The sequence below is a fragment of the Podarcis raffonei genome, chromosome 11 (genome assembly GCF_027172205.1).
Source record: "Podarcis raffonei isolate rPodRaf1 chromosome 11, rPodRaf1.pri, whole genome shotgun sequence".
NCBI classification, from domain to species: Eukaryota; Metazoa; Chordata; class Lepidosauria; order Squamata; family Lacertidae; genus Podarcis; species Podarcis raffonei.
The window spans coordinates 13,388,805-13,413,825 of NC_070612.1; the positions used below are offsets into that span (position 1 = coordinate 13,388,805).

Below are 25,021 nucleotides of genomic sequence, written 5' to 3' on the forward strand. Positions count from 1 at the left end.
AATGTCCAAGCTAGAATCAGAACTATGGAGTCAGTTCCCTTCTGAATTAATGCAAGGGTCAACAGTAATGTTGTCCAAGTGCTTGCTAAAAACATCACATTTTCTCAACAGTACCAGTTGGCTGTGTTTCTTAATTTTAAGTGCACATTCATAGGATGACAATGAAGTCTTCCCAGTAAGGTTCATAGAACCACTGTTTTGTATATTCTTTGTGTTCGCTGGCCTGATCTTTGGAGAAAAACCCTGCATTATAAATAGGTTCAGTTTCAGTAACCTACCAATGAACCAAAGGAGCCATTCTGTTCTTGTTGTTTTCTCATTTTCAGCTTTTTAATGACATTGTACACATATGGAGAGTTCTAGTGATGAAGGAGCAGCACACTTTCATGCTCTCTAATAGTTCCTTATTTCTGGCCTCCATCTAGGTTGCCATGCCCTCAACAGGAAACAATGCCTCTCCCTTTAAACAAGGAATGGGGAACCTGTTGACCTGCAGATGTTGCTGGCCTACAACTCACATAATCATCCCTGACCATTGGATTGGCCATTCTGACTGAGGCTGACGGGAGCTGGAGCACAGCAACATCTGGAGAACCACTGACTCCCCATCCCTGAAAGCTCTGGGTGTGAGGCAGCAGCCACTGTGCTTCCTACCCAGATTCTCCACCAGTTCTATTGCCTAGCCTGCAACTGCTATGGACAGTGGGCTAGAGGACGAGGTGATGAGTGAAAGGGCAGATGCAGGATTGGAGTGCGAGGTAAAACAACTGGAGCTTTGCCCAGAGGCTTGGTATATTTAATGGAACTACCCCAGGCAAGAATCTGATAGCCCTGCAGCCTCAACCTGCCCTCTTTTCTTCCACGATCTCCAAAACATTTCCTTGTTTTATGGTAACCTGAATGCTAGATCCAGAGCAAAATAAACTAAAATTGACAAGGTGTGCATAATTTAATCTGACGGGAGAATTGCTGTGGAATCAAGGGAAACATATGCACGCTTAACTTCTATTGCCATCATTGGGATCCGAGCAGCAAGATTTCAATTTGGGCAGAAAACTTTCTCTAGATTGTGGTTTCTTGGCACACCCACTGGCTACCTCCCTGAATGTGGATTTTCTACTTGCCTAGAGTACACATGGCTCTGTACACGGCTACATCTGTACAAGCAGGCACAAAAACCTCATTCACATTAAACTGCTAAGTATACATATTTGATAGATGAGATCATCCCCTCCCACCCCCCAACCAATAAACACGGAAAGAAAAGTTGATGTATTCTCACTGTAATCAGACACCCATCGACACAGAAAACTGTTTTGGTGTCTTTGAATCGTAATCTCCCCGTGAAATATCAATTATACCTGACAGGCTCAGAGTGTTAAATTCCAGTTTCAATTACCCTGCCAGTATCTGTCATATCAAAGGAAGGCAAAATGTATTTGCTCTAACGTGGAAAAAAACACACCATTTAGCCCTAAAAGCGCATCTTTAAAAGTGGTAAGAAACACTCATCCAAATGTTAACGTTTATTGCACACAGATGGGCACTCTGAAGTTTGTGAATTGTGGGCAGCAGATAAAAGCTGCAAAAAATTAAAACAATGGAGGAAGGTTTCTTATGAAGTTATGAGAAGTATACCCTGCTGCTGCTTACAGTTAACTCTTTTCATACTGAGGGGCAGAACTTCAAAAGTTTTCTTACTTTTGAGGTATAATTACTTTAAAGAAAATTGAAACCAGTTCTCAAAAGAAAGCAAATGGGAGAAATTGGTGTATCTTCACAGCTTTGGAATTCTCAACGACAAACATGAGGCAAAAAAAAAAGGGGGGTCCACATTGCACCTTTGTTTTTGTTTTTTTTAAAACTGTCTTAACACTGCAATCCTAACCAGAAGCAAGTGCTATTGAACTGAATGGGGTTTACTGCCAGGTAAGGATGAGCATATCTGTAAATTTCAGTTTCTCTCAATGGCTCATATATTTACCAAATTTAATTCAGTCCTCCACATCAGTTTGTGGCTGTTGTTTTCAACAACTACAATGTCCTCATGAAAATTCACGAATTTCTCCTAATACACACGTTTTCGCAAAGCAATATCCCCTAAAACAGTGGCATTTTGTGTGTTATTTTCACTAGCATGTACATTTCATCAGCCGCTGCCCTAGCTATGCATTTCTGTACACATTACTTGGCTGGAGAACTTCACCGCAAAATTCGGAGAACTGCGGATTTTGAAAGATTGGTGTGTTTTGGTTCTCATACTGTTTCAGGAAGTGAGAATTAAGTAGGATTGCCTATAAAATCCAAACTGAAATGAATTTCTCCCACATCCCTACACCCAGGTAAATTGCAGCCTAAATCTCATCGGATCAACGGATAACCAAATCTCCCACTTCTGAATGCCACACAACACCTTGACCCGAATCAAAATTCTGTTACACTTTTTAGTAATCTAGAATTCAGAGTGGGTCTCATACATTCATAATCATGTGAACAGATTGCCAATATTGTTTTGATGTATAGCATAGCCTTGGTGTGTTCAAGGTGGGCATCATATTTATATATGAAATAAAGGGCTGTCAACGGCCACTAGCTATGATGGCTATATGTTCTACCTCCACTGTCAGAGGCAGTTGCTGGGAACCACAAGTGAACTGAGTGCAGTTTGGCTCCCTATAGGGATCTGTGAGAACAAGATGCTAAACTAGATGGGCAACTGGGCTGATCTAGTCCCCTCTCCCCACCCAAGCAACTTGCTTAAAAATTGAAAAACTGCACCGCTAGTTGGTCCTCAGAAAATGCATTACTTCACTAAGTTTTTAAATATGTTTTGGTCTAGGTTAATAGTGAAAATGTGTGAAACCGTTAATAGATTGTCGCAGGACTGGAAAAGATTTTTTGCCTGAACTATTGGGCAGCCACTACCAATCAGGGGACACATTACTGAGGCAGATAGAGCAAGTGTCCTCTATATTGTATGCTATAACTGAGGTGAGACACTTTGCAAAACCAATCCTGGCCTGCCTCCTTTTCGTAAGAAAAACTGGGCACCTGCAATCAATGAAGATAGAGCTTGTCAAGCAAATAAAGCTGTGTTGCCAAAGCCGTTACTGACTAATGCACGTTTGGAAGAATACAGCCAACCAAATAAAATAATGGCAGGTCCTTATGCACACCCTATTTAATACGTTTTAAATGATGACCATTTTAAAAAAGAATCCAATTAGAAGTGTTAACGAAAAAGGCAAGGAAAGATGATGGCAAGCAGTCCACAAGGTGATGTGTGTTAACATGAGCCCAACACTGTCAAAACGTATAAGCTGGATGGAAAGCAGGTTTGTGCACAGCTCTTATAAACTTCCATGGCTAAGGAAAAAGGGAATGACGAAGGACACTTCCAACAGAATCGGGTTCTCACACTGTGTGTGCATGTTATTGGTCCGAATTATTCACTCTTATTTAACTGTGCTCAAAGTCTTTCATCTCCATGCTATACAATAATAGTTTCCATATGACTGGTGGCTTAGCTATAAATAAGATCAAAAGCAAAAGAAAGGATTTCATAGTAACCCCGGGGGGGGGGAGGGAGAGAATCAGTATGAGCAGCATTAAATCAAGAAAAAATAGCAAAGTTTAACAGTTTTCTTTTTAATACAGAAAAGTACCACAGAGTAATAAGCAGCTTTCCAAACAGCTTATGAAAAAGGCATTCTGCAAGTGGTCGTCATGTGCAAAATCCATTTAAACGTAACCAAAAGTGGCAAAGCAGAAGTTTGGCTTTCGAGAGAGAGAGAGAGAGAGAGAGAGAAAGAGAGAGAGGTACAGTGCCACGTCTTAAGTAGAGGGAGCACCAGCTATAAACAAGGGGAGGGGGAGTTATTTTCATGTTTCTGCATACTGTAAGAGAAGACAATATGGCAGCACTCCACACATTTTTCTATGTTCTTCCTGTTCTGTTCTTTTTTAAAAAACAGGGGTGGCGGGGTTGGATAATCTAGTATTATTATCATTATTATTGAAAGAATTGTGACATTGCTCAACTCAGGCCCATGAGCTCTGCACAAAAGGAAGTTTTATTTGGCTTCACATGTCCACTCAATGGGAAGAGCCAACTTCTCAAACTAATTTTCTTCTAGAGATGCAAAAACAACAATGGTAAGCTCCATCCCCTACTGGACAAACAGATGTTAATAATCCACGGGAGGGGATGCAGTTCCTTTGTGCCTATAGACAGCTCACACATGCACTTTTGCAGCGTTTTAATACATCTGAGGACATTTCTTGCCCTTTGGGAGGCTATCTTATGGGGACTGCTGCCTCTTTCTCCCGCCGCAGTCACACACTTACTCCTCTCTCTAAGCACCTAAATTGGCTGATTTGGCATTCTTTGTTTAACCCACAAGGTGGAAAGGAGACCGCGGTGCTTTAAAATGTGAATTGAGCAAAGCATGGGGAGCAGCGATCTCCGCTGCCAATGAAATAAAGTCAGCAATGATTTCCTTCCTACGGAGATGATTATTCATTTTACATACTGGCTGAATTTGGAGACGCTCAAGATCCAAAAGCTACGGGATTAGGAATATTAGCGTTTAGCTGTACGTAATGGCCCTGCCAGCGCAACCCACAGAGTCAAAATAAACAGTGAAATGGGGTAGGCTGGATGCCTTATTCTTAAGGAAGAGAAGAATATCTTTCAAGAGACACATGCAGCTAGCCCAGTCTCTCCCTCTTTCTTCCCCACTTGCTTCTAAGCACCTGTTGAATGGTGACCTCAACTCTACACCTCAAGATTCAGACGTTTTACAAAACAGCTTTTTAAACAAAAGACAGCTGTTTCTCATCTACGCTACAGGGGAAATAGAAATCAGGGCAGTGCTGGAGAAATGTTACCCAGAGGCTTCCTATTCTCCAATAACTTTCACACACCCAGCTGCACAATGGAGCCATCCATGTGTGGAAAAGCAGGGAACACAGGCTAATGCTAAATTAAAACGTGGAAACCAAATACTACTGTTTTAACAATACACCTAATTAGTTAGTTTCAAATGAATGAAGCCATTGTATTAGGTTTTTGGTTTTTTAAGTGTCATTTTATATAATGTCTGGATCCCCTGCTATCACCGTTATACTAAACATCAACACTATAGTGTTGATTTTAAGTGTGTGATATAATTATACAGAATTTGTAATGCTCACAAAATTAGATAGGCCTCAAACGTTATATAAAATGATTGGCTGCAGCCCCTTTTTAAATGATTCAACAAGATGTTTTATTGTTTGTGAAAGAAAACCCTTTTTTCAATTAAAAAAAGCAATGTCACAATACCTTTTTGCATTATTGTGATAATGCTAAATGTGACAAGAGTTAAGCAATGTATTCCTTTTACTTAGTAAACAAGGCACAGCCTTTAAGATGATTTTAAGTTGTTCCCCTCTTTTGATACAAATGCCATAAAACAACTGCTACTTTATTTCCTAAGGGTGGAAAATTCCATGAGTTAATCTAATTTGGATGTTTAAAAACACACGGACAAGCATGTGGTCTTCCTGTGTGCGATCATGTGAAGCAAACAGGCAAATTGACAGCAGTATCCCCCAAACATAGCAGGCTGGATCCAAACGTGCCTTTTCATGAATGAAATGCACCCTTTTGTTTGTGGAAGGGGCTTGAATGCAGTGGAATGGAAAGCTAGTGGTAAGGGATCCCCCCCCCTTTTTGCTGGTTTTCCCTTCTCCTTTGCAGCGCCTCCTATGCTGTTTACGAAAGTTCCACAACCCACCAGCACAGATTTTTAAGGATGCGGGGAGAAGATGCAAGCGCAATCTTGGAACTCCACTCACAGAATTTTCAATCAACATAATAAGCTGTTTTGCACATAAAACTATGGCTTACTGCAAATGTACAGGTTCCTCCTCTGGTCCTGCTGCTGCTGCTGTGCTGCCATTAGGAAAGCCATGGTTTGGCCTAGTGTGTTGTCTGAACCTGGGCTTGTGGTTTGTCATGCTCCAAGCCAAGAGTAGTTGCCAGGACTTGTTCTAGGGCTTACAGCTTGTGGTTTGTCCAGAGGCGGCCAACAAAGAATCTGAGTTCGGACAACATGCTAAGCCAAACCGTGGAAGGATCAGGCTCACAGGAGAAACAAAGCAGCTGTGATCCATTTGTGCTAATCCCGAGACTCGTTTGGTGTTATGTGACTTAGTTCACAGCAGGAGGACTGGGGAAGGAGTGTGGTGGCTGCAATATCATCCCTTGTTATAGCATGAAGCCATGGTTTGGCTCAGTGTTATGTGCAAACCAGCTCTCTGCTTCTGCAACTCAACATTTGTTGCACGGGCATGAAAAACATATACCTCACAATTCTACTGCTAGTGTTATCATACAAATGCCACTTTGCCAAACTCTCTTTAAACATCTCTAAACAAAATCGTCCAATATTCGTACAGCGGCAGGAACTGTCCGAAGTCAGAACAATGGCTGCCGATCATGTCAAAAAAGGCGTTATCAGCTTGCTAACCACAATATTCTCTTTTTTTTAGTGGATTTCCCCCCAAAATATGGTGTATTTTTCTGGGCCAGCCAATTTTATATTTGGGTGTATCTGAAGCCCTATTTTCACAGCGTATCCTGTGCAATCATGGACAAACATCCATGTTGCAGGTAGATCAGTTTTTTATGTTACATAGACTACAAAGCAAAGGCCTGGACAAGTTGGGTGCACCTAAATTATTTCAATGACTGAAGTCTCTCAGAACACCTTATCTTAATTCCTGTGATAGTCTCTTTCAAAAGCCCTCACCTCTTGTATCTGACGAAAGGGAAGTATTCTGATTCCCACTTGCCCAGCAGAGGGCAAGATAGCATTTTAAGAATCTTGACATATACGGTTCAAATCATTTGTTTATCTAGTCCAGTACTGTCTACTGTGGTTGGCAGTGGTCTCCAGGGTCACAGGCAGAGGGTTTTCATATTGGCCTCGTTTGCACAACACAGTAAGCCCTAGTTAATGGTTCACTGTATACACACTGACCTCGTGAGCTATGCTCCTCTCTGCTTGCACCCTGGAGAAACAGAGCATCATCTCTGGCTTTGCATTACGACCAAAGAGCACCATGGCTAGAAGTGGTGGTTTGTTTGGAGTGGAGGGAAAACACAATGCCCAGTTCAGACATAATCTGAGCCAGGGATGATGGTTTGCTGCTCCGGCACAGAAGTGGAGATGAGAAAATCAGGCTATCCCATTTTATGTTGCGCAGTGGAGAAGACAGAATCCTGTCCTGGAAGCCCAGCTGCTATAGGCCAGAATTAAGAAGCTAAAAGAGTTGTGCTTTTGGGGACTAGTGGGCTGCTTTCTTTCAGGAGGGAAAACAGACCAACTTATATGAATGAGTCTTTGGCCTGTAACTCCTGTAGTCTTTTTGAATGGCCTTAAGTTAGTTAAAGTTTGTTGAAACAGTAAAAATCCACCATCTAATGATCTCTTTGGAATCCCATGCCTGACTCCACTACCAAGGTTAAAGGAATATCTATACATGTCTAGCTGATGACTGTAGTACAAGCTATCATTTATTCTGATGAATGGAAGTTTTCACTTGAGATTTTTAAATAGATGCTGGTTGGCCATCTGCCAGGGGTTCTTTACCTATGGTTCCTGCATTGCTGGGCCCTGCACCAGATGACCTTTCGTGGTCCTCCACAATTCTATGAATGCACTGCCATCAATGTACATAGGACTGCTTTTAGAAATTCATAAACAGAAAAGGAGGAAGGCAGGTCTCTAATCCAGAGAGCTCAGAAATCTAAAGAGCAAGGGACGAATGTAAGGAAATGCAAAGATTGCAAATAGTAACCTTGATTACTATGGCCGAAGGGGAGGATTTAAGAGGCTAAGGCAAATGCTTCGTGAAAAAGGTGAGTTCCAAAGATGAATCAGCAGCGGCAGGAGAGAAACAGCACTGCACACATGCCCTCCGTTTTATTAATATTATAAGCTGTTGTGGTTTTTCTTCCCATGAGCAGTAGAATTCATATAGGAGAGTGTGCTGGTTATTTGATAAGAAAAGACTTCTGGAAACTAACTTGCGTTCTGGACCGCGTCTCAGATTACTTTAAATGTACCCCCTTCCCCACCCCCCCCACCCCCCAAAAGGTACAAAGCTGACAAAGGAAGGTGTACAGTGGGCAGAGCAGCTCCCAGCAGCACATTCTGAACAAGTTTCCGGTCCATACCTCCCACTGCTACTTTATTTACTGCAGCTGGCCAAAGTTTTATAGCCTGTTTCATGTATTAAAATTCAAATGTGGAAAACATTACCAGTGTCCTCCTTGATTTTTTTTTTATTTCTCTCCCCCCCCCCTTTCAACTTCCTTTTCAGTGTGGAATGTATCAAATGGTCAAAGGCTAACTTAAGACTGACTCTACTCAAAAACTATTTCCTTTGTTCTTGGTGTTTTCACTTCAAAATTTAGACCAGTTTTCCAGAAAGAAAATAGCAGCCCTGATGCTTTCTCACAAGCAACAGTTTCAGACAGTGAATAATGCTGTCTACGAACTACCAGAAACTGGGGTTCTCTGCCCCCTCCTGCAAGAGGAAACAAAGAGTGGCATTCGCAAAGCCTTCACTAGCTTTGGCAGAGGTTTTCCTGTTTTTTGGTCATGTTTCCAAAAGAAATTGCCTGCCCGTCACTGGTGTTACTGTGTTAACTGTACTTTGTGCCTGAGGTTCATTTATTATTTTATAAATTTCGCATAAGCAAACAGGAACTTGAGATCAGCGGCAAAATCAACACACAAGTTCCATACTTTACATGCTGCATAATCACCATTTGATAAAGAAAGCAAACAAACCAGAGGACAAATACCTGCTCTTTCATTGCAGGAAGCCAAATTCAAGGGTCAGATATTTCCATCAAGAACTATATGCCGAGCTGACATTTCTGGCCGCCCTCCCCCCGCCCCCAAGTCTTTCCTTAGCTACATCTGGCATATAAGAGAGAAGTACATATTTATGGAACAACTCTCTCTGAAGTGATGCCCTGGGTGCATGTTGCATCAGTTTAACATATGCAAAGCAAAAAAGGAGAGAGAGAAAGAAAAGCTACCCAAGAAGTGCGGGGGGGGGGGGGAGATGGAACCTCTCCTCTCTCTCTTGATTGAGAGCAGATATACAGGAATAGTTGCAAGTCACAGATCTGGCTTTTAATAGAGCCAGATTTCTTCATTAAAAGCAGTATTGTTTAAACACGATGCGGTATGTGTTTGTGCATGGAATCACTTCGTACAAACCCAAATCTTAAGATCCTATGTATCCCAGGGGAACCTAATACATCACCAGAGGGCAATCTAAATTACAAACCATTATTTCCTTTTTTTGTGAATTCTCAGCAACTACGATACAGAAACAAAATCGTGCCTGGTTCATGATATTTTTTATTGGGGAAAGTCAGGAATGAGGATGCTGAAAAAACATCTTTCCAGCTTCCTGGTCTAGTGGGTAGACTATTTCAAGCAAGCATTTATGTAGTTATCTATAAATTCCTATGGTCTACTTCTAGCCTTTAATAATACAGTGCTCAAAACACCATTGCTTTTAACTTTACTTTTAAGAGGCAATGTCTGCAGAGTTCCTTTGTTCAAATGGTCCTTCTCTCCGCATTTTTAATGACAAACAAAACTCAGTGGTAATAACTGCCATAAATCCACTGCCTTTCATCTTGATTTGAATTAGGAGGCTGGCTACATACAGCAACACTGATTTGTAAGCATTAAACCTGGGCAAAGAGTAAGTATTTAGCCAAGAGCGGCTGGTCCAAATCACATGTTTTTAAAGGGAGAACTGGAATAATGAGTTCTGAATGTAGCCCATTGCTGTACTGTGAATACACTATAATTCCTTGCAGAGAGTTAGTCCTGACATTTTTCAGTGCTGTCCTAAACTGCTACTTCATAACCCAATACATGCTTCCCCCGCCTTTCTTTTTGGTGCATATAATCTGGACATAGACTTCTGGCCAGAGTGATAGATCAAACTAGTCCCTATTGTAGGATCAGCTGGGCTGGCTTCCCATTTTGGCAACACTCGTTTAGAACTCTCAGCAGACAGGTCAAGTGAAACATGCAAATTCTCTGGGACTGAGTACAGGAGTAAGTGCACAAAAGATTGCAAACCATTCCATTGGACATTTTATGTTAGTTATTTCAGAGCTGTAGAGTTTTACAATGATGTTTGCATGTGTCTTATTATTCATCATAGAGGAACAGAAATTTAACCATGACAAGATAACCATAGTCTTCAGAGCTTACTGAATCAGATGCTCCTTGTCTGGAAAATATCAGCAGTGCAGTTTCTACCATGAAAGCCAGATTAAAATAAATTGTTTAAAGGAAATTGACACATTTGGATCCAAAACACGAAGCTTGGAGAGCTATGATGGAAGAATGGAATCATAGATTTTTCTGGCTCCTATTAGATATGGCCTCAGGTAGAACTCAGGTCACAATTCATAAATACATAATATTGAAGTAGTTTGCCTAATGGACCTAATTAACTGATGTTTTTGTTTTCTATCAAATTAAGTCTCCCCTCAATGGGAATGAACTGTGAGCAGTACATTTTTCAGGGGTGAGTACCTAGTTTCTGCAATGAAAAAGCAGGTGTGCTTTCTTAAGACATTTGTTTGCATTTATTGTCAAATGGTGATTAAGCAGCAGATTAATAATGAATCATTGTGTTGATTTTGCCATGGATCTCAAGTTCCTCTTTGCCTAAATGAAATTCATAAAACAACATGTATTTATGGGATGAGCCAGACGGTAGACTCTACCGCAGTATTTGTTTTCTTGTACATCTTTCAGCCAGACCCAAAAACCTCACAGGATGTTCCTTGGGTTTCGACATGGAAAACTCTATCAACTACCTTTCGGCTTTTAGTATATGTGCTGCCAAAGCGAGCACAACTACCTTTCGGCTTTTGTACTAAAAGGCAGGTTTCCTGCTGTAACTAAATTTTCCACAACATTCTCAGCAGCAGCTACTCACAACAAATTTATCTTATTCAGTGTAAAAGTGACCATTCAGTCATTTGGATGGTTTTGACAGATGTGAGATTGCTGGTTTAGTACATCTCAGTAACTGTAGTGCAATTTTGTACCTGATTTTAATTATACTTGGTTTTATTCCAGTTATGCTGGAGATTGTTTGACTGTCTCTGACAGTCTGCAAACTCTTTACTGTGCATTGTAATGGTCAATTGGATGAACAATAAACCAGAACTTGACTTGACAAACACCAAAATGAATGGAATTCAACATTGTGCTCCTCTGAATGCTTCATCAGCAAAAACATTTCATCTTGCCAGACAGAATGACCCCTCTTCTCCTGTTCCCATGCTGTTTTAGGGTTTCTCCTGACCCCTCCTCAATCTAATTTTGGGGAGTCCCATTGAAGAAGCTGAAGTTCCTGCATGGGTTTCTGCTGATGGAATTCATTCGTTGAATCCCGCTCAATGATATTTGTGAAAGTAGGCACAACCAGTTTAGTCTCATCTTATAAAATGGTTTTGCATTTGCTGACTGTCAACATCAAAGTAGTAATTATGATTGCCTGAGTTGAGCTTCTATACATTCAACCACTGATTAGCTTGAATAATAGAATACAAAGATAACACAGAAAATAGTAACTTTAAAAATTATTCACAATGAAAGTCAATGCAGACATGGGAATCTGTAAGAGGAGAAGGATTCCTGAACTGAAGGGAGTGGAGGAACCAGATTTAGACAGTACTCCTATAACCACTCACCTGGGAGTAAGCCCCATTGAATTCAAACTACTCTCCAAGTGTGCAAAAGAGGGGAACCAAAATGATAAAGGGGCTCAAGCAACTTCCTTATGTGGAAAGGTTACAACATTTGGGTTTTTTAGTTTGGGGTGGGGAAGACCAGTAAGGGAAAACATGACCGATGTAAAATTTAAGCATGATATGAAAAAATTAGCTAGGGAAGAGGTTTTCTACCTCACTCATAACACTATAACTGGGGTAACACAATGAAGATGAAGATCAGGACAGAGAAAAGGAAGTTCTTATTCACACAGTGCATATTGGCTGTAAACTTTAAAAGGGGACTGGAAAATTTCATGGAGGATAAGGCAGTATGCCTCTGGATGCCAGTTGCTGAGAAACACAAGTGTGATGAGTACTGTTGTGCTCAGGTCTTCCCCCTGAGTTCCACTCTAGAAAGAGAATGCTGGACTAGACCAAGGCTTTGGTCTGAGAAGAGCAGAGTTCTTATCAGAATTGATGGACTAAGGAACTTTCCTTACCTTCAAGGAGTATTTCTCCTCACTACTTGAACAGGGTTGATGGATAAGGAACTGGTAGAAAGTTTTGTGCCCTAGCAGAAGCTGACACAGAAGCTAAATCTGAAGCTGCTTCAAATCATGCTTTAAGATTAGCTGAAGGACTGCTTGTTACAGAAGAAGTGGTCTTGGAGACTGATCACTGTTCTATCAACCTCAGTATTATCTACACCAATAGTCTTCAACCTTTTCAGATCTGGGCTCTACATACATACATAGCGACCAACTTCATAATTTTAGCATATACTTGTATGGTGGCAGTACTGCTGTTGCTCTACACCTTAGGCTAGGCTGCAACCTAATAACAGGCCATAATGTGACAGCTGTAGATGAATGGTATCCTCACTGCCCATCAGCAGCTCCCCAGGGAATCTTTCCCAGTTTAACCTGGAAATGCCAAAGAATTGAACCTGGGACCTTTTGCATGTAAATCACGTGCTCTACCATTGAGCTATGACTTTTCGCCACTGTAAGAAGTCATTAAGAGAGAGGGACAAATAGTTTCACCGTCACCACTCCCTGCTTCTGCCTGAAAACCAGAGTGACAGCTATTCCACTATCTATTCTGTTCTGAGATGCAATTAACATGTAGGATATTTGCAGCAAAGTGTGTAGTTAAGTACAAACAAGATTCAGCACTTCGATGTAAAAAATACTGTATGAAAAGATTAAGTACACCAACTAACAATAAATGTCCTGTCCTCCAATTCAAATTCAGTACTGAAGAATATGCCTAACGTAGGTTTGGTCTGAAATCACATCTCTTAATTGCCTTCAATATGTTGGCTTTGATGGCACATGGGGGGAAAAGTCTATTACATCAAACTACAGAAAGAGGGAAAATACACAGCAAAAAGGCAATAATTCCTTGATTTCTATGCAGACTAATGTGAACATGAGGAAACTCCAAAAACTGCAGTTGTGCAATAACTTTACGAGAACTACACAAAACAAGACAGAAAAATGTGGGATGCTTTCAAGTTCTTCAAAACTCTTTACTAGGAAAGATGTTCTAAAAAGAGGGGTGTGAGGTGGGTGAGGAAAACCAAAAATGAAGAAATGTACAAAAAATACGCTGCTGTAGTTGCCAGGAGGTCAGCTTGTAGACTCCATTCAAAGATAGGAGGCTGCAGGCTGAACAAGAACCCCTGACCCTGACTGTGTGTGTAACAACTTGTCTAATTCAGAATTCTGGAGAAATTGAAAGTTCACTATGAATTTCTGACACTTTTGGTTGGCTCCCATAGCAGGGAACCTGTGGATTTTGGAGTCTTTTCTTAAGAACCAACATGGCTCCCTTTACTTTTTATATGAAACTGGCGCTTTTTATAAAGGCATGGTGCAGGAAATATGTGCATAAATCTGTAATAAGCTAGAAATTTAGATTTCCTTCCCTCCTTCTTTTAAATTTCCCTTTTCTCCTCTGTTCTTTCAACATGTGTGTGGAGCCGCCCTGAAAACTCCGGGTATAGAGCGGTACATAAATTCAATGAATAAAAAATGGGATATCTATCGTATCTATCTTGGTGTATGGTAGCCGGGAATTGTTTGTGTAAATTAAATAAATCAATGGTTAAGAATAATAAAAAGTGGAAATGCCCCCTCCCCAAATTATTTCAAATCCAAGTAAGTTATTTTTTTCATCCAGGGGCTGGGTGAATTGTGGGTGGGGTGAGGAGAGAGAATTTTGGATTCTTGCACATAGGAAATGCACATTCTGCTCTCTACAGATTGCATGGGGCCCTTTAAAAGTTGCTGCAGCCCCTGGACGTTGTTTTTCTGTGAGCAGTTCCTGTGTGGCTGAGGATAACATGTAGGAAGAGGCTGTTGACCATGCAATCAGTCCCTTGGTGGATTTAAGTACACTTATCCCAGGCATGCAGGACCAGCTCATAGAAAATAGATTGTCTTATGTTTCAGGTGCAAAGGACTTCAAGTATTAAATCCACTGACTAGAGATGTAGATGTGCAGCTGAGATATCCCCCCACTCAAAGGTGAAGTCAAAAGGAGACAGTTGCTCCAAAAAAATAGGGAACAATGTGTTTGTTTTTAAAGCAAAGCACAATGGCATTGGCTGCACTGGAATCTGAATAGCGCATGCCTGCTTATAGCACATGCAGATTCAACTTTCACTAGCCTCTCAGTAACCAGCACAAGCAAGGACTGCAGGCATGGGTACCTTGAGAGGGTAGAAAACCCTCATCTGCTTGTTTAACATCAACTTCACGTCCAATGAGGTGAACTGCAGTCCACGAAAACATATGCCATGATGAATGTTTGAGATGCCAAATGATGCTTTCCTGGTTGTGCTTCCGAAGATTATGTGCAAGTGTTAGTCCATCTAGCTCAGTACTATTTACACTCACTGAAAGTGGATCTCCAGAGTTTACAGGCAGGGGGCTCCCTCCCACCCTATCTGGAGATGCTGCTGTTGGGAGATTTATCCTGGGACCTTCTGCAGGCAAAGCAGACGGTCTGCCACTGAGCTACAGCCCATTCGCTAACTAGCTAACACAGTTAACCAACAGGGACTAACATGGCTACCCCTATGGGAAGTACAGGGTTATAAGCAGTGGTAGTGTAGACGCAGTGAAATTAATGGACCTTATGAACATAAGTCCATTAATTTCAGTAGGTCAACTTTGAGAATGACTTAGATACCACCCACTGTGCTTTTCCTTTGTACTTTCCCCCTGAATCTTGCATTCACACCGTCCAAAGAAAAAAGTCAAATGTTTTGGCCAAAGGTATCCTTGAGATAGCTAGATAGCTAGCTAGAGATAGATAGATACATAGATAGATAGATATAGATAATTAGGACTGAAGCAACAGGATGGCTTCCAACCAGATTTTAAAAGCATGAACAATGGTAATGGACCGGGTGAGAGCCAATAAACTGAAGCTCAATCCACATAAGTGAGGCACTGTTAGTGGGTGGTTCCTTAGACCTGATGAATGGGAGGACAACTGCTCTCAATTGGGTTACACTCCATTCAACCTGGGGATACTGCTGAATCCATCCCTTTCACCTGCAACTCAAGTGGCCTGGGTGGAGCAAAGTGCCCTCTGTCAGCTTCAGCTGACCATCCCTATGTTGACAGGGATAGCCTAACTTCTGGTGCCAACGCTTTGATAACTGTTAGGGTTAGATTACTACAATGTGTTATATGTGGAACTGCCTTTGAAGACAGTTCGGAAACTGCAGCTGGTGCAGAATTCAACAGCCAGGCTCATCACTGGGGCAAAAGTGCTGGTTTTGCCCCAGAAAAATTCAAAGTGCTGGTTTTGACCGAAGTGTTATCTGGCTCAGGATCCCAATACCTCAAGGACCCTCCCCATGCAAACCAACCTGAACCCTACAATCATTATCTGAGGCCTTTTTCATGTGACCTCTCCACATGAGGTCTGGAGGGCGGAAACATGAGAACAGGCTTCTTCAGTGGTGGTTCCCCACTTGTGGAATGCTCTCCCCGGGGAGATTCACCTGGTGCCATTGTTACATAACTTGAGGTGCCAGGCAAAAACATTCCTTTTTCTCCAGACCTTTGATTTTTAATTATCTGTGGACTTTCTTTGTGGGTGGCATGTTTCAATCTCATTTTTTTCAAAAATAAAATTGTCTTTTTTATTTTTTAAAAAATGCTGGTTTTTATGTCTGCTTGCCTGCATGTATGTATGTTCCTTGCTTAAAATATTGTAAGTTGCTTTGAGTTGCCATTGCAAAAAGCGACTAATGAAGTTAATAAATAATAATATTAATAACAAACAATTCAGAGAATATTGATTCCAACACCACAAACATATGCAATATGAAAGCAATAGGTGTCTTTAAAACACATCCAGAAGAGGGCTAAATGATCTGCATAATATGAATACGTTTGAAAACCAATTAATTGCACCAACAATATTAGCAAGGTATCATGTTTATAAGCTCAGAATGACTACATTTTGCCCCAGTTAAATGCCTGATAAAAAAAGAGCAGTGTAAAAAAAATCCTAATTACGTCACTGTTGCTGTTGTTGTTATTATTTTTTAAGAGCAGTGTTTAATCTTTATAGCTTACCATTAGCGAGTGTCTATTGGCTGAAAGAAGGCCTGTCCCATATCCTGACCCAAGACCTCCCATTGCTCCATTATGCGAGGGCCCTATTAAGCCATGCATGTCGCTATGACTACCGGGCATGGCAGTTGAAGGCCCCACTGCATGATTCCGGAGAACATGAATAGCATCATCCAGTCTTTCCAAGCGGTCTTCAATCCGGCTTTGCTGTTTGTTTATGAAAAACAAATCAAGAGAAGCATCAGCAAATGTGAAGGGCCATTTAATGCTTGAGACAAAACCCAGAGATTAGGAACCCCACATTTAAAAAATAAATAAATTCTATTGCTTCATGCTAGGCAGGGGGAGGGGGAGAGATGGGCTGCTTCTGAATTTGTATTTACATTATAGATATTATTATGGGTTGAGTCTAAAGTTACTCCCGCTCAGAGAAGACACAGTGAAATTAACTGACCCAAGTTAGTTATATACATTAATTTCAATGGGTACACTCTTAAGCAGGACTGATATATATAATGATATAGAAATTAAATAATAATAACAACAACTTTGGACACAACCCACTGTCTTATATAAAACAATGATACCAAAACTGTTTCTCTAGGGAACCATGCAAGTTCCATTCACAAAAAAGATAGCTTTCATTTTCATGGGCAAAACAGGTTCATTGATTCCTCATGAACATAACATCTGAAGTACATATGTTACCTTCTGGTTTTGAAACATTTTGCATCATTCAGAAATACCTAATTGCTGTGACAATTTAAAATGTTTAAATATACCGGGCTGCAATCCTATATTCATTTATTCCCTTGTGGCTCTGTTAATATCAAGTTAAAGTTAGTTAGGTTGTGCACTGTGACCGACATACAGCAAGCATTGTTAGGGCCTATTATTCTCATGCAACCAGAGAACAGGGTAAGAACATATCTGGCTGCCACCCATTTCCCTGTGGTGCTATGGGCCCAAATAACTTTCAGAACAATTGCACATTAAACAGGTTGACCACATCAGTTGCACAGCTAGACTGAGATTAAAACACGCACACATGTACCAATCCCCCCAAAACAAACCCTGGGGTAAGCTGTGTCATTCACCTTCACCAACACTTATATACAAACCCTGACCTGTTCTTAGGAGCAGCCTCATTACCACTGTATTATTTCACTATCTGGAGCCAGAAAGAGCAGTGGTATTGATTCTTAAGAAGCTGAATGTCTGCTTCACTGAGCTACTTCCAAGGGCCAACTTTCACTGCAAAATGAGGTGAAGCAGTGTGTTGCTTTGCCTATTCTGCAGTTTGTTCCAGAATTCCCAAGGGCGCTTCTGAAATGGATCACACAGGCCTGGTTCACGACACGCAAATGTGAGAGCTCCCAGAAAGGATCTCACATCGGCTTAACCGCTCCCTGGTCTTTTCTACTGCCATGCTGAAGGAAGCCAAGGTGTGCCTTAGTGTGCTGTCCAAACTGGGGCTTGCGGTTGAGCTTTCTCCTCACTAACTGCAACCCATGGCCAAGAACAAACTTTGGCTGCAGCTAATGGCTACTAAGAGAGACAGCATAACCACTAGCCCCAGTTTGGACAACACACTAAGCCAACTTCTCTATGGGAGCCTGCACATTCTCACTGTTCCTATGAGCCATATTTTGGCTTCCTGCATCATGCAGATTAGGCCTTTGCAACCTTAAGAAAACTGGGCCAGGCTGATATTAATGTATTTATTTACATTATTATATACCAGGGAGTAGAGAATTTAGTGCAAGCTATCTTGCACATAACACTACTTCACTTAATCGTTACCCTTCTCTACTCCGTGCCATAAGCTATATTTTGTTTTTGTTTTTAATTGGTTTAAAAACCTTTTGCTATGCAGCATTCTGGGTATTTGGGGTGAGGTTTTGTTATTATTCATAAAATTGAAGTCCACTGCTTTTTTTTCATGGAATTAGCTGAGGAGTTCTTTGGATCCCTGGCATATTAAATGCCTTTTTCTTACCATCTAACCAGAAAAAAGAGAATAAACTTTGACTATTCTGGGGAAAAGGCCATTTGCAGAATACTAAGCTATATGTAAAAAAAGAAATCCAGAGCAATCTTCATCACTATTTCTTATTGTAACATTATTCTTGTGCTTAGATTACCATGTTAGTTAGATGACCTCAAAGTCAACTTTTTCAGACTTGCTGGACACTCTATGACTTATGGGTAGCTGAATATGGTGCCCTCAAGATTTTGTTGGACTACAACTCCCATCATCCCTGACCACTGGCCCTGCTGGCTAGGGTTGATGGAACCAGAGGGCACCATGTTGGGTAACTCTTGCATAGGTGAAGGACACCAACCAAAGTCGAACCTCCTCATGAAAAGTACCTACCATGGGAACCTCAATAACATGCTGATGAGTTGCAAAAATCACCCAGTGGCAGAAAGTGGGTTATCTGGAATTTACTTAGAACCATATGAACAATGCAGCCACTGACACTATGCATGCTTGCAGCAATAGCATCTGGAAATAAATAATATCTGACATTCCCTCATGACAGCAGCATTGCATCTTTAATAGCCAGGTGCTATAATTCATAATACTTTTGAAGTCGACTAAAATTCTGATGCTGAACTTGAGTTTTCCAAGAGTCTGCATTATGTGGCCATTCCTGAAGTCCTCAGTAGTCCTCTGTCTGCCCCCCCCCCCAAACTGGGAATCATTTGTTTCCTATCAGCTTTTCTTTCTTTTTTTACTGTTTTCCTAGAGGCATGACTTTTAATTTTTTTGTGTTTTACACTGCTTACTTTTAATTGGTGTGATACAGAACTGTGTTTTGCTTTTAATCTAGTTTTCATGAAATTTTATTGAATGTTCTTGTACTTTTATTGGTTTTATGTAAACCACTCAGAGATTATAATTATCTTAAGTGTTGTTGTTTTTTTTAAAAAAACAAATGAACAAATAAATAAATACATTCGGTATCATTGATGGCACATCAAAAGTATGTTTATGCTATGATCATTTACCTCCCCAGCTAAGCTGACAACAACAAAAAAAGGTTGAAGGTTTTATTAATTATATGCTGAGTGACTTCTCTTACCCTCCCATTTAAATAAACTCTCTTTATCATTTCTTTAGTATTCTATAATTAGAATCTTCAGTGATTCCACTGTCATAAACAAGTGCAGCACTAATACACAATGCTGCTTTTCCCCCCTACCAAATGCCAGCCTGTCCTTCTTCGAATTTGCACCTCTGGACGTGGGTGGCGCTGTGGGTTAAACCACAAAGCCTAGGATTTGCCAATCAGAAGGTCGGCGGTTTGAATCCGCACGACAGGGTGAGCTCCCGTTGCTCGGTCCCTGCTCCTGCCAACCTAGCAGTTCGAAAGCACATCAAAGTGCAAGTAGATAAATAGGTACTGCTCCGGCGGGAAGGTAAACGGCGTTTCCGTGCACTGCTCTGGTTCTATAGAAGCGGCTTAGTCATGCTGGCCACATGACCCGGAAGCTGTACACCGGCTCCCTCGGCTAATAAAGCAAGATGAGCGCCGCAACCCCAGAGTCGGCCATGACTGGACCTAATGGTCGGGGGTCCCTTTACCTTTACCTTACTATGTATGGCATCCCTACCTTCTGCATCAAATTCTGCATTTGTGCCCCATTTTTCATGTGTTCGGTTTTTTGCCACTAGTTATCAGCTAAGAGTGCACAAGGTGGGGGTGGAAGTATCTACAAATATTGAATGGTTTATGAGTGAAGTTTCACACCACCCAGTATGGAAATGGTCAGAAGGACCGTGAAAAATCCAAGGACATTGCAAATCACCAGCAAAAGGAAAAACCTGTGTTAGAAAAGTGGGTGAGAAATGGAAGACGTAGACAGCAGATAAAATACTAACACCAAGGAGGCCACCAGTCAAAAACATACCAAAGAGTGTAAGGGACCTTCATAATTGGGAGATGATGATGCTTGCCCTCCATTCCTAGACCAAACAGCTGTGCCTGCTAATAGTAAAATGGGAGTTACCATCGGAACTATGCAAACAAAATGCTTCTTTTTAAAAAAATAAATAAATATGGAGACATGTAAATGCTTTTTCCTAGATAAGACATACAAAACAGACTTATGGAGAACTTTCAAAATATATGCTGATTAAGGAGAAGAAAAAGCACCTTTGTAGCAAATGCTGATGATACATGCTACAAAGGTTCCCCAGATTACTTGCTAACATGCAAACTTTCACTGACTGTACCTACTAAAAGCTGCATCAGGAAGAGAGGTGTCACCAACTGAAGCAAGAATCAATCTTTTAAAAAAGTGCTAAGGGGACTGCTGGACTGTGCCATAATTCTATAAATGGGAGACAGTATCACTGAATCATCAAACCTATGGCAAGCTGCTTCGTTTTTTAAAAAAATTAAGAATTCCATTCTTCTGTTCCACAAACTCCATTCATTTCTATGCACCAAATGAAGGGAAAGTTTCTGGTGCACTGTTCCTATCTGCACTGCAATTTTCACATTTGGTTACTGGCTCTCAAAAGTATTGAAAGAAGCTGCCTTTTTATTTGTGTCATTCTATTCAGCCAGCCAACCTCCCCCCCCCCCACACTTTTTTTTTTAATTGCTCTTAAGAGTGAAATACAAAAGGGTCAACAGGGTAATGTATCCGTTTCCTAATGAAGTCACACAGAACACCCAGGGATCAAATGTTGTTTTGGAAGCTCTTCCTTACAGAATGTGCTTATGGAGATTAATAATCTGGATATTCACAATGTGACTTTCCCCTTCTATGACACAACTGGCTTTCTGAATAACAGCAGAGCCATCCACATTTTTTTCCTCTAGACTAATCTATGGCATAACTTGACACATTCACTAATAACTTTTAGTATGCACATGGAAGCAAAATCAGAAATTTCTAAATCTAAATTAAGGGACATGGTCTAAATTTACAGAGGTTCATTTGAGACCTTTAGTATAATTATTTCACTCTGGAATATTTATCAAAATATGCCATTTTGGAAAAAGATAAAAACAACTGTTATCAACCTATACTCTCAAGGTATTATTTTGATAAAAATTTATTTGTTCAAGAAGTTCTTCTTTTCTCCTCCATTATATTTATTTAGACTGCTTAATTCTCTTGATTTTGACAGTCAGTCTGTTGCAGGATGTACTAGTAAAGTGGCTCTGTTAATCCTGCGTATACTTACTTGGGTTATCTGCAGATTACTCAGCATCCACAGTGCAAACCTAACCTCACTTACCCAGGGATAAGTCCCACTGAATTCAAAGGGGCTTATTTCTGAGTAGACATACTTAGGATTGCAGAGGAAGCTATCCAATATCATGTATTGCTTTGCCGCTGCCCTCATACCTCCCTTGTAATGGGACAGGGCTCGTCACAGGAAGATGTGAACAATTAAAAAGAAGATTTTGCACTGCAAATAACTGCAGCATCTTCCATTTAGTCACACACTTCACTCTGCAATGAAGGGATTTTCTGCCTTAACTCTTGAGTGTGTGGATGGGCTTCTGAAAACAGGGAAGCACATTTGGGGCATTGCTCCTTAACTAGACTTCAGATCACTCTCAGAGTCCCTTTCAACTCTACACCTCTATGATTCTATGTGTAGAAAAAATTCCCGCTACATGTTTCCTATCTCATGTAGTTCTCATAGTTCTCATGTGATAAACACATGAATTCAGAAAGCATATGAGTTGTCCCTAGATCTTGGGATATTTTCCAGTTAAGATCAGGATCTTAACTGTCCAAGCTTTACTTAAGAGAAGCCAAGTAAGGCTGAGCACAGTAGAAATTATCTAGCAAACTGGAGTCAGTCTATACTCTGATTGCCTGGTGAGGTAGGGGAATAGCAGAGCAAGGAGTTGATAAAATTTTGCTGTTTAGAATGGAATGGGATGCACACCTGATTTATGTAGCCTTGGCAAATTTCGCACTCTTGGTTCATCCTCTAGGATCAACACACATGACAATTGTGGGGGGGGGGGTCTCTTCAATTTTCTTGTAATTAAATTATCTTGGGAATTCAACAGCAAGTGTTAGGATCACCCATTAGTGAGGAAGACTGCTAGAAAACTGATTTGTGGCACAACAGGGGGGGAAATGTCTCAAATATATTGTTCCACCAATACAAGTACAAATTTCGGATTGTGTGTATTATTAGGAACATAGGAAGTTGTCTTACACTTAGTGAGACTATTGGTTCACCTAGTCAACACTGGCTGGCAGTGGCTTTCCAGGGTTTCAAACACGGTCTGCCAGCTCTAGCTGGATATTTTAAACCTGGGAACTTCTGCATGCAAAGCTTGAAAACAATGACCAAGCTATGGACCTTCCCTAATATTAAGATGATGAAAGTTTCTGGGACAATTAAGCTCTCCTACCTTGAACAGAAGGGCTATATTTAAGGATCTACTACTTTTTACAAAACCAAAATGTTCAGCAAAGTAGAATGTTAACCACTATACCTGAGAGAGAAGGGGGAGAACCAACAGGAGTTGAAGGATTTGATGAAAAGCTGTTGTTGGTGTGATCTGGAGAGTAGATCTTTAAAAGATGATAAAGAATTATTCTAAACCCATTTGTTAATGGATGCAGACAGACCTATGGCACTTCTATAGTTAAGGAAGGGGGAAAAAACCACACCACCTCTGCCTCCTTATAACCATTAGCCCCTAAAACACGTAAATACGCTGTGAACAGCAACATGACAAAAACATCTTGAAGAACCAGACAGTTGTGCTGAAGGGAAAGTTCTAATTGTCACAGGGTTTTATCTTTCCTTATCGTTTGTAATAGCTTTAATGCTCCTTACAGTCTGCACTATGGTTGAAATGTATTTTACACAATGCTTTACATATGAAGGTTTCAGAGTTATTCTATTTGAAGCTAAACTTATTTTAACAACTACAACAGAGTGAAGATTTAGGAAGCAGGGGTATAAGTGGGCCATGTTTATTACAGAGAGCTCTAAAGCAGGGGTAGCCAGGCTGATGACTTCCAGATACTGCTGGACTACAACTCCCATCAGTCCCAGGCAGCACGACCAATACTCAGAGATGATGGGAGTTGGAGTACAGCAACATCAGCAGGGCTCTGCTCTACAGAATAGTCCGGTTCCTACACCTGTTAAGTAGGTTTTGCTACAGGCTATACCTGTTGAGAATGAGTTATATTTTATATTATTCAGGTAAGACCCACCAGATATCGCTCGATACCAGGAACAGGTGAAACTTCTTATGACACGGTTAGATGGCATAGATAATTGATTCTTATTTCAAACAATTATCCAGTAATGGGCAGCATGCTGGGAACCCATGTTGGCGACCGTTTAAGCTGCCTATATGTGAACTCTTCCTCTGAGTTATGTATAGGCAATTAAATTAATTAGCCCTTGATCATCTTCCCTGTTAAATAAATGCCTCGGGGCACCTGCTAAATAACTTTTTTTTGGGGGGTAGTACTGTATCCATCTATCATACAGAAATTGTGATATACCCCCAACCCCCGGCTGTTTTTGTAACACATGTTAGCTGGACACGGAAAATGTCAAATTCTCATGAGAACTCAGTGGAATCCACTCTGCCCAGAAAATTTAAGTGGTGGTTCTTTTAAAAGTCAGCATACACAAAGTATTGCGGCATTAAGAGATGACTGCCCAGACCTTAAAACACTGACTTTTAAACATTAACCACTGCAAAGAAACAGACTTGGGGGGCCTTTAAACATTACCAAGGCTGTGCAGCTGCTTTCTCTAAGGTAGCAGAGAGTAGAGCATTTTTTAAAAAACTCCAACATGTGAACAGAGGCTGAAAAGAAGCCGATGGCGCAGTGCTTGACCACAGAATCGGCACAACAGCGGGCGGTGCCAATTCTGCAGGGAGGACCCAAGCTATCGGCCCCCTTGCCCGTGTGAGTGGGTCATGAAAAATGTGTGTCAGTTGTGCAGGAGTTGCTCACAGAAAAGCAGCTTGAGCACAGTTAGGGCAGCGTTTAAAGGCCCCTGAGGTTTGAAAGGAAAACACAAAACGGAAAGCCAAATCCCTTCCCAATGAATCCTTTCTCTGGCTCGCTGCTCAAATTACATTTGAAAGTCACAGCTGTACTCATTCTTGTGGAGAGGATTTGTGTTAAGGACAACTCTGGACACAGAGCGTCCAGGCTGCGAGATAAACACACGTATTGCAGCTCCAACTTCGAGGGTATGACTGCTCTACAAACTTAAATGGGATTCACTGTCATGGCTTCCTCCCAAAGAACCCTGGGAATCAATTATGTGATGCAGAGCAGGAATGTTCATCACCCTGACAAGGAACTAAAATCCCAGAGTTTCTTGGATGAAAATACATAACTGGAACTGGGTGAAAACTGGTTTAAGTTTGTAGTGGAAGTGTGCCCTAGATTTTCACGCACGTGAATACACGAGAAGCCACCCTGCCTTTCAAACGTAAGATGAGAAGCAATACTCAGAAACATTATTGCTATTGAGTTTTCATGTCAAGTGAACGGAAGACTGCAAAGCAAGAGTTGGGCATCAACAACTCACCCCAAATTATCTACATTCTCCAGAAAGCTTCATTCTCTCATA

The 25,021-nt window shown here is 41.0% G+C and overlaps 1 protein-coding gene across 20 annotated transcripts in view; it reads right to left on the minus strand.

Annotated features, from left to right (window-relative positions):
• Positions 1–25,021, minus strand: part of TCF4 (transcription factor 4) — a 339,764-nt gene that overhangs the window by 21,307 nt on the left and 293,436 nt on the right. For 15 of the 20 annotated variants that reach the window (XR_008332771.1, XM_053408685.1, XM_053408679.1 and 12 more), the window contains 3 exons: positions 22,902–22,980; positions 20,335–20,411; positions 16,420–16,623 (listed from right to left, as the gene is read on the minus strand). Coding sequence is in view for 19 of the 20 variants with exons in the window: in XM_053408685.1 (XP_053264660.1) it covers positions 16,420–16,623; positions 20,335–20,411; positions 22,902–22,980 (360 nt within the window). In the remaining variant the exon portion in view is untranslated. The remainder of the gene's footprint in view (positions 1–16,419; positions 16,624–20,334; positions 20,412–22,901; positions 22,981–25,021) is intronic. The other 5 variants (XM_053408675.1, XM_053408677.1, XM_053408695.1 and 2 more) reach the window with 2 other exon arrangements.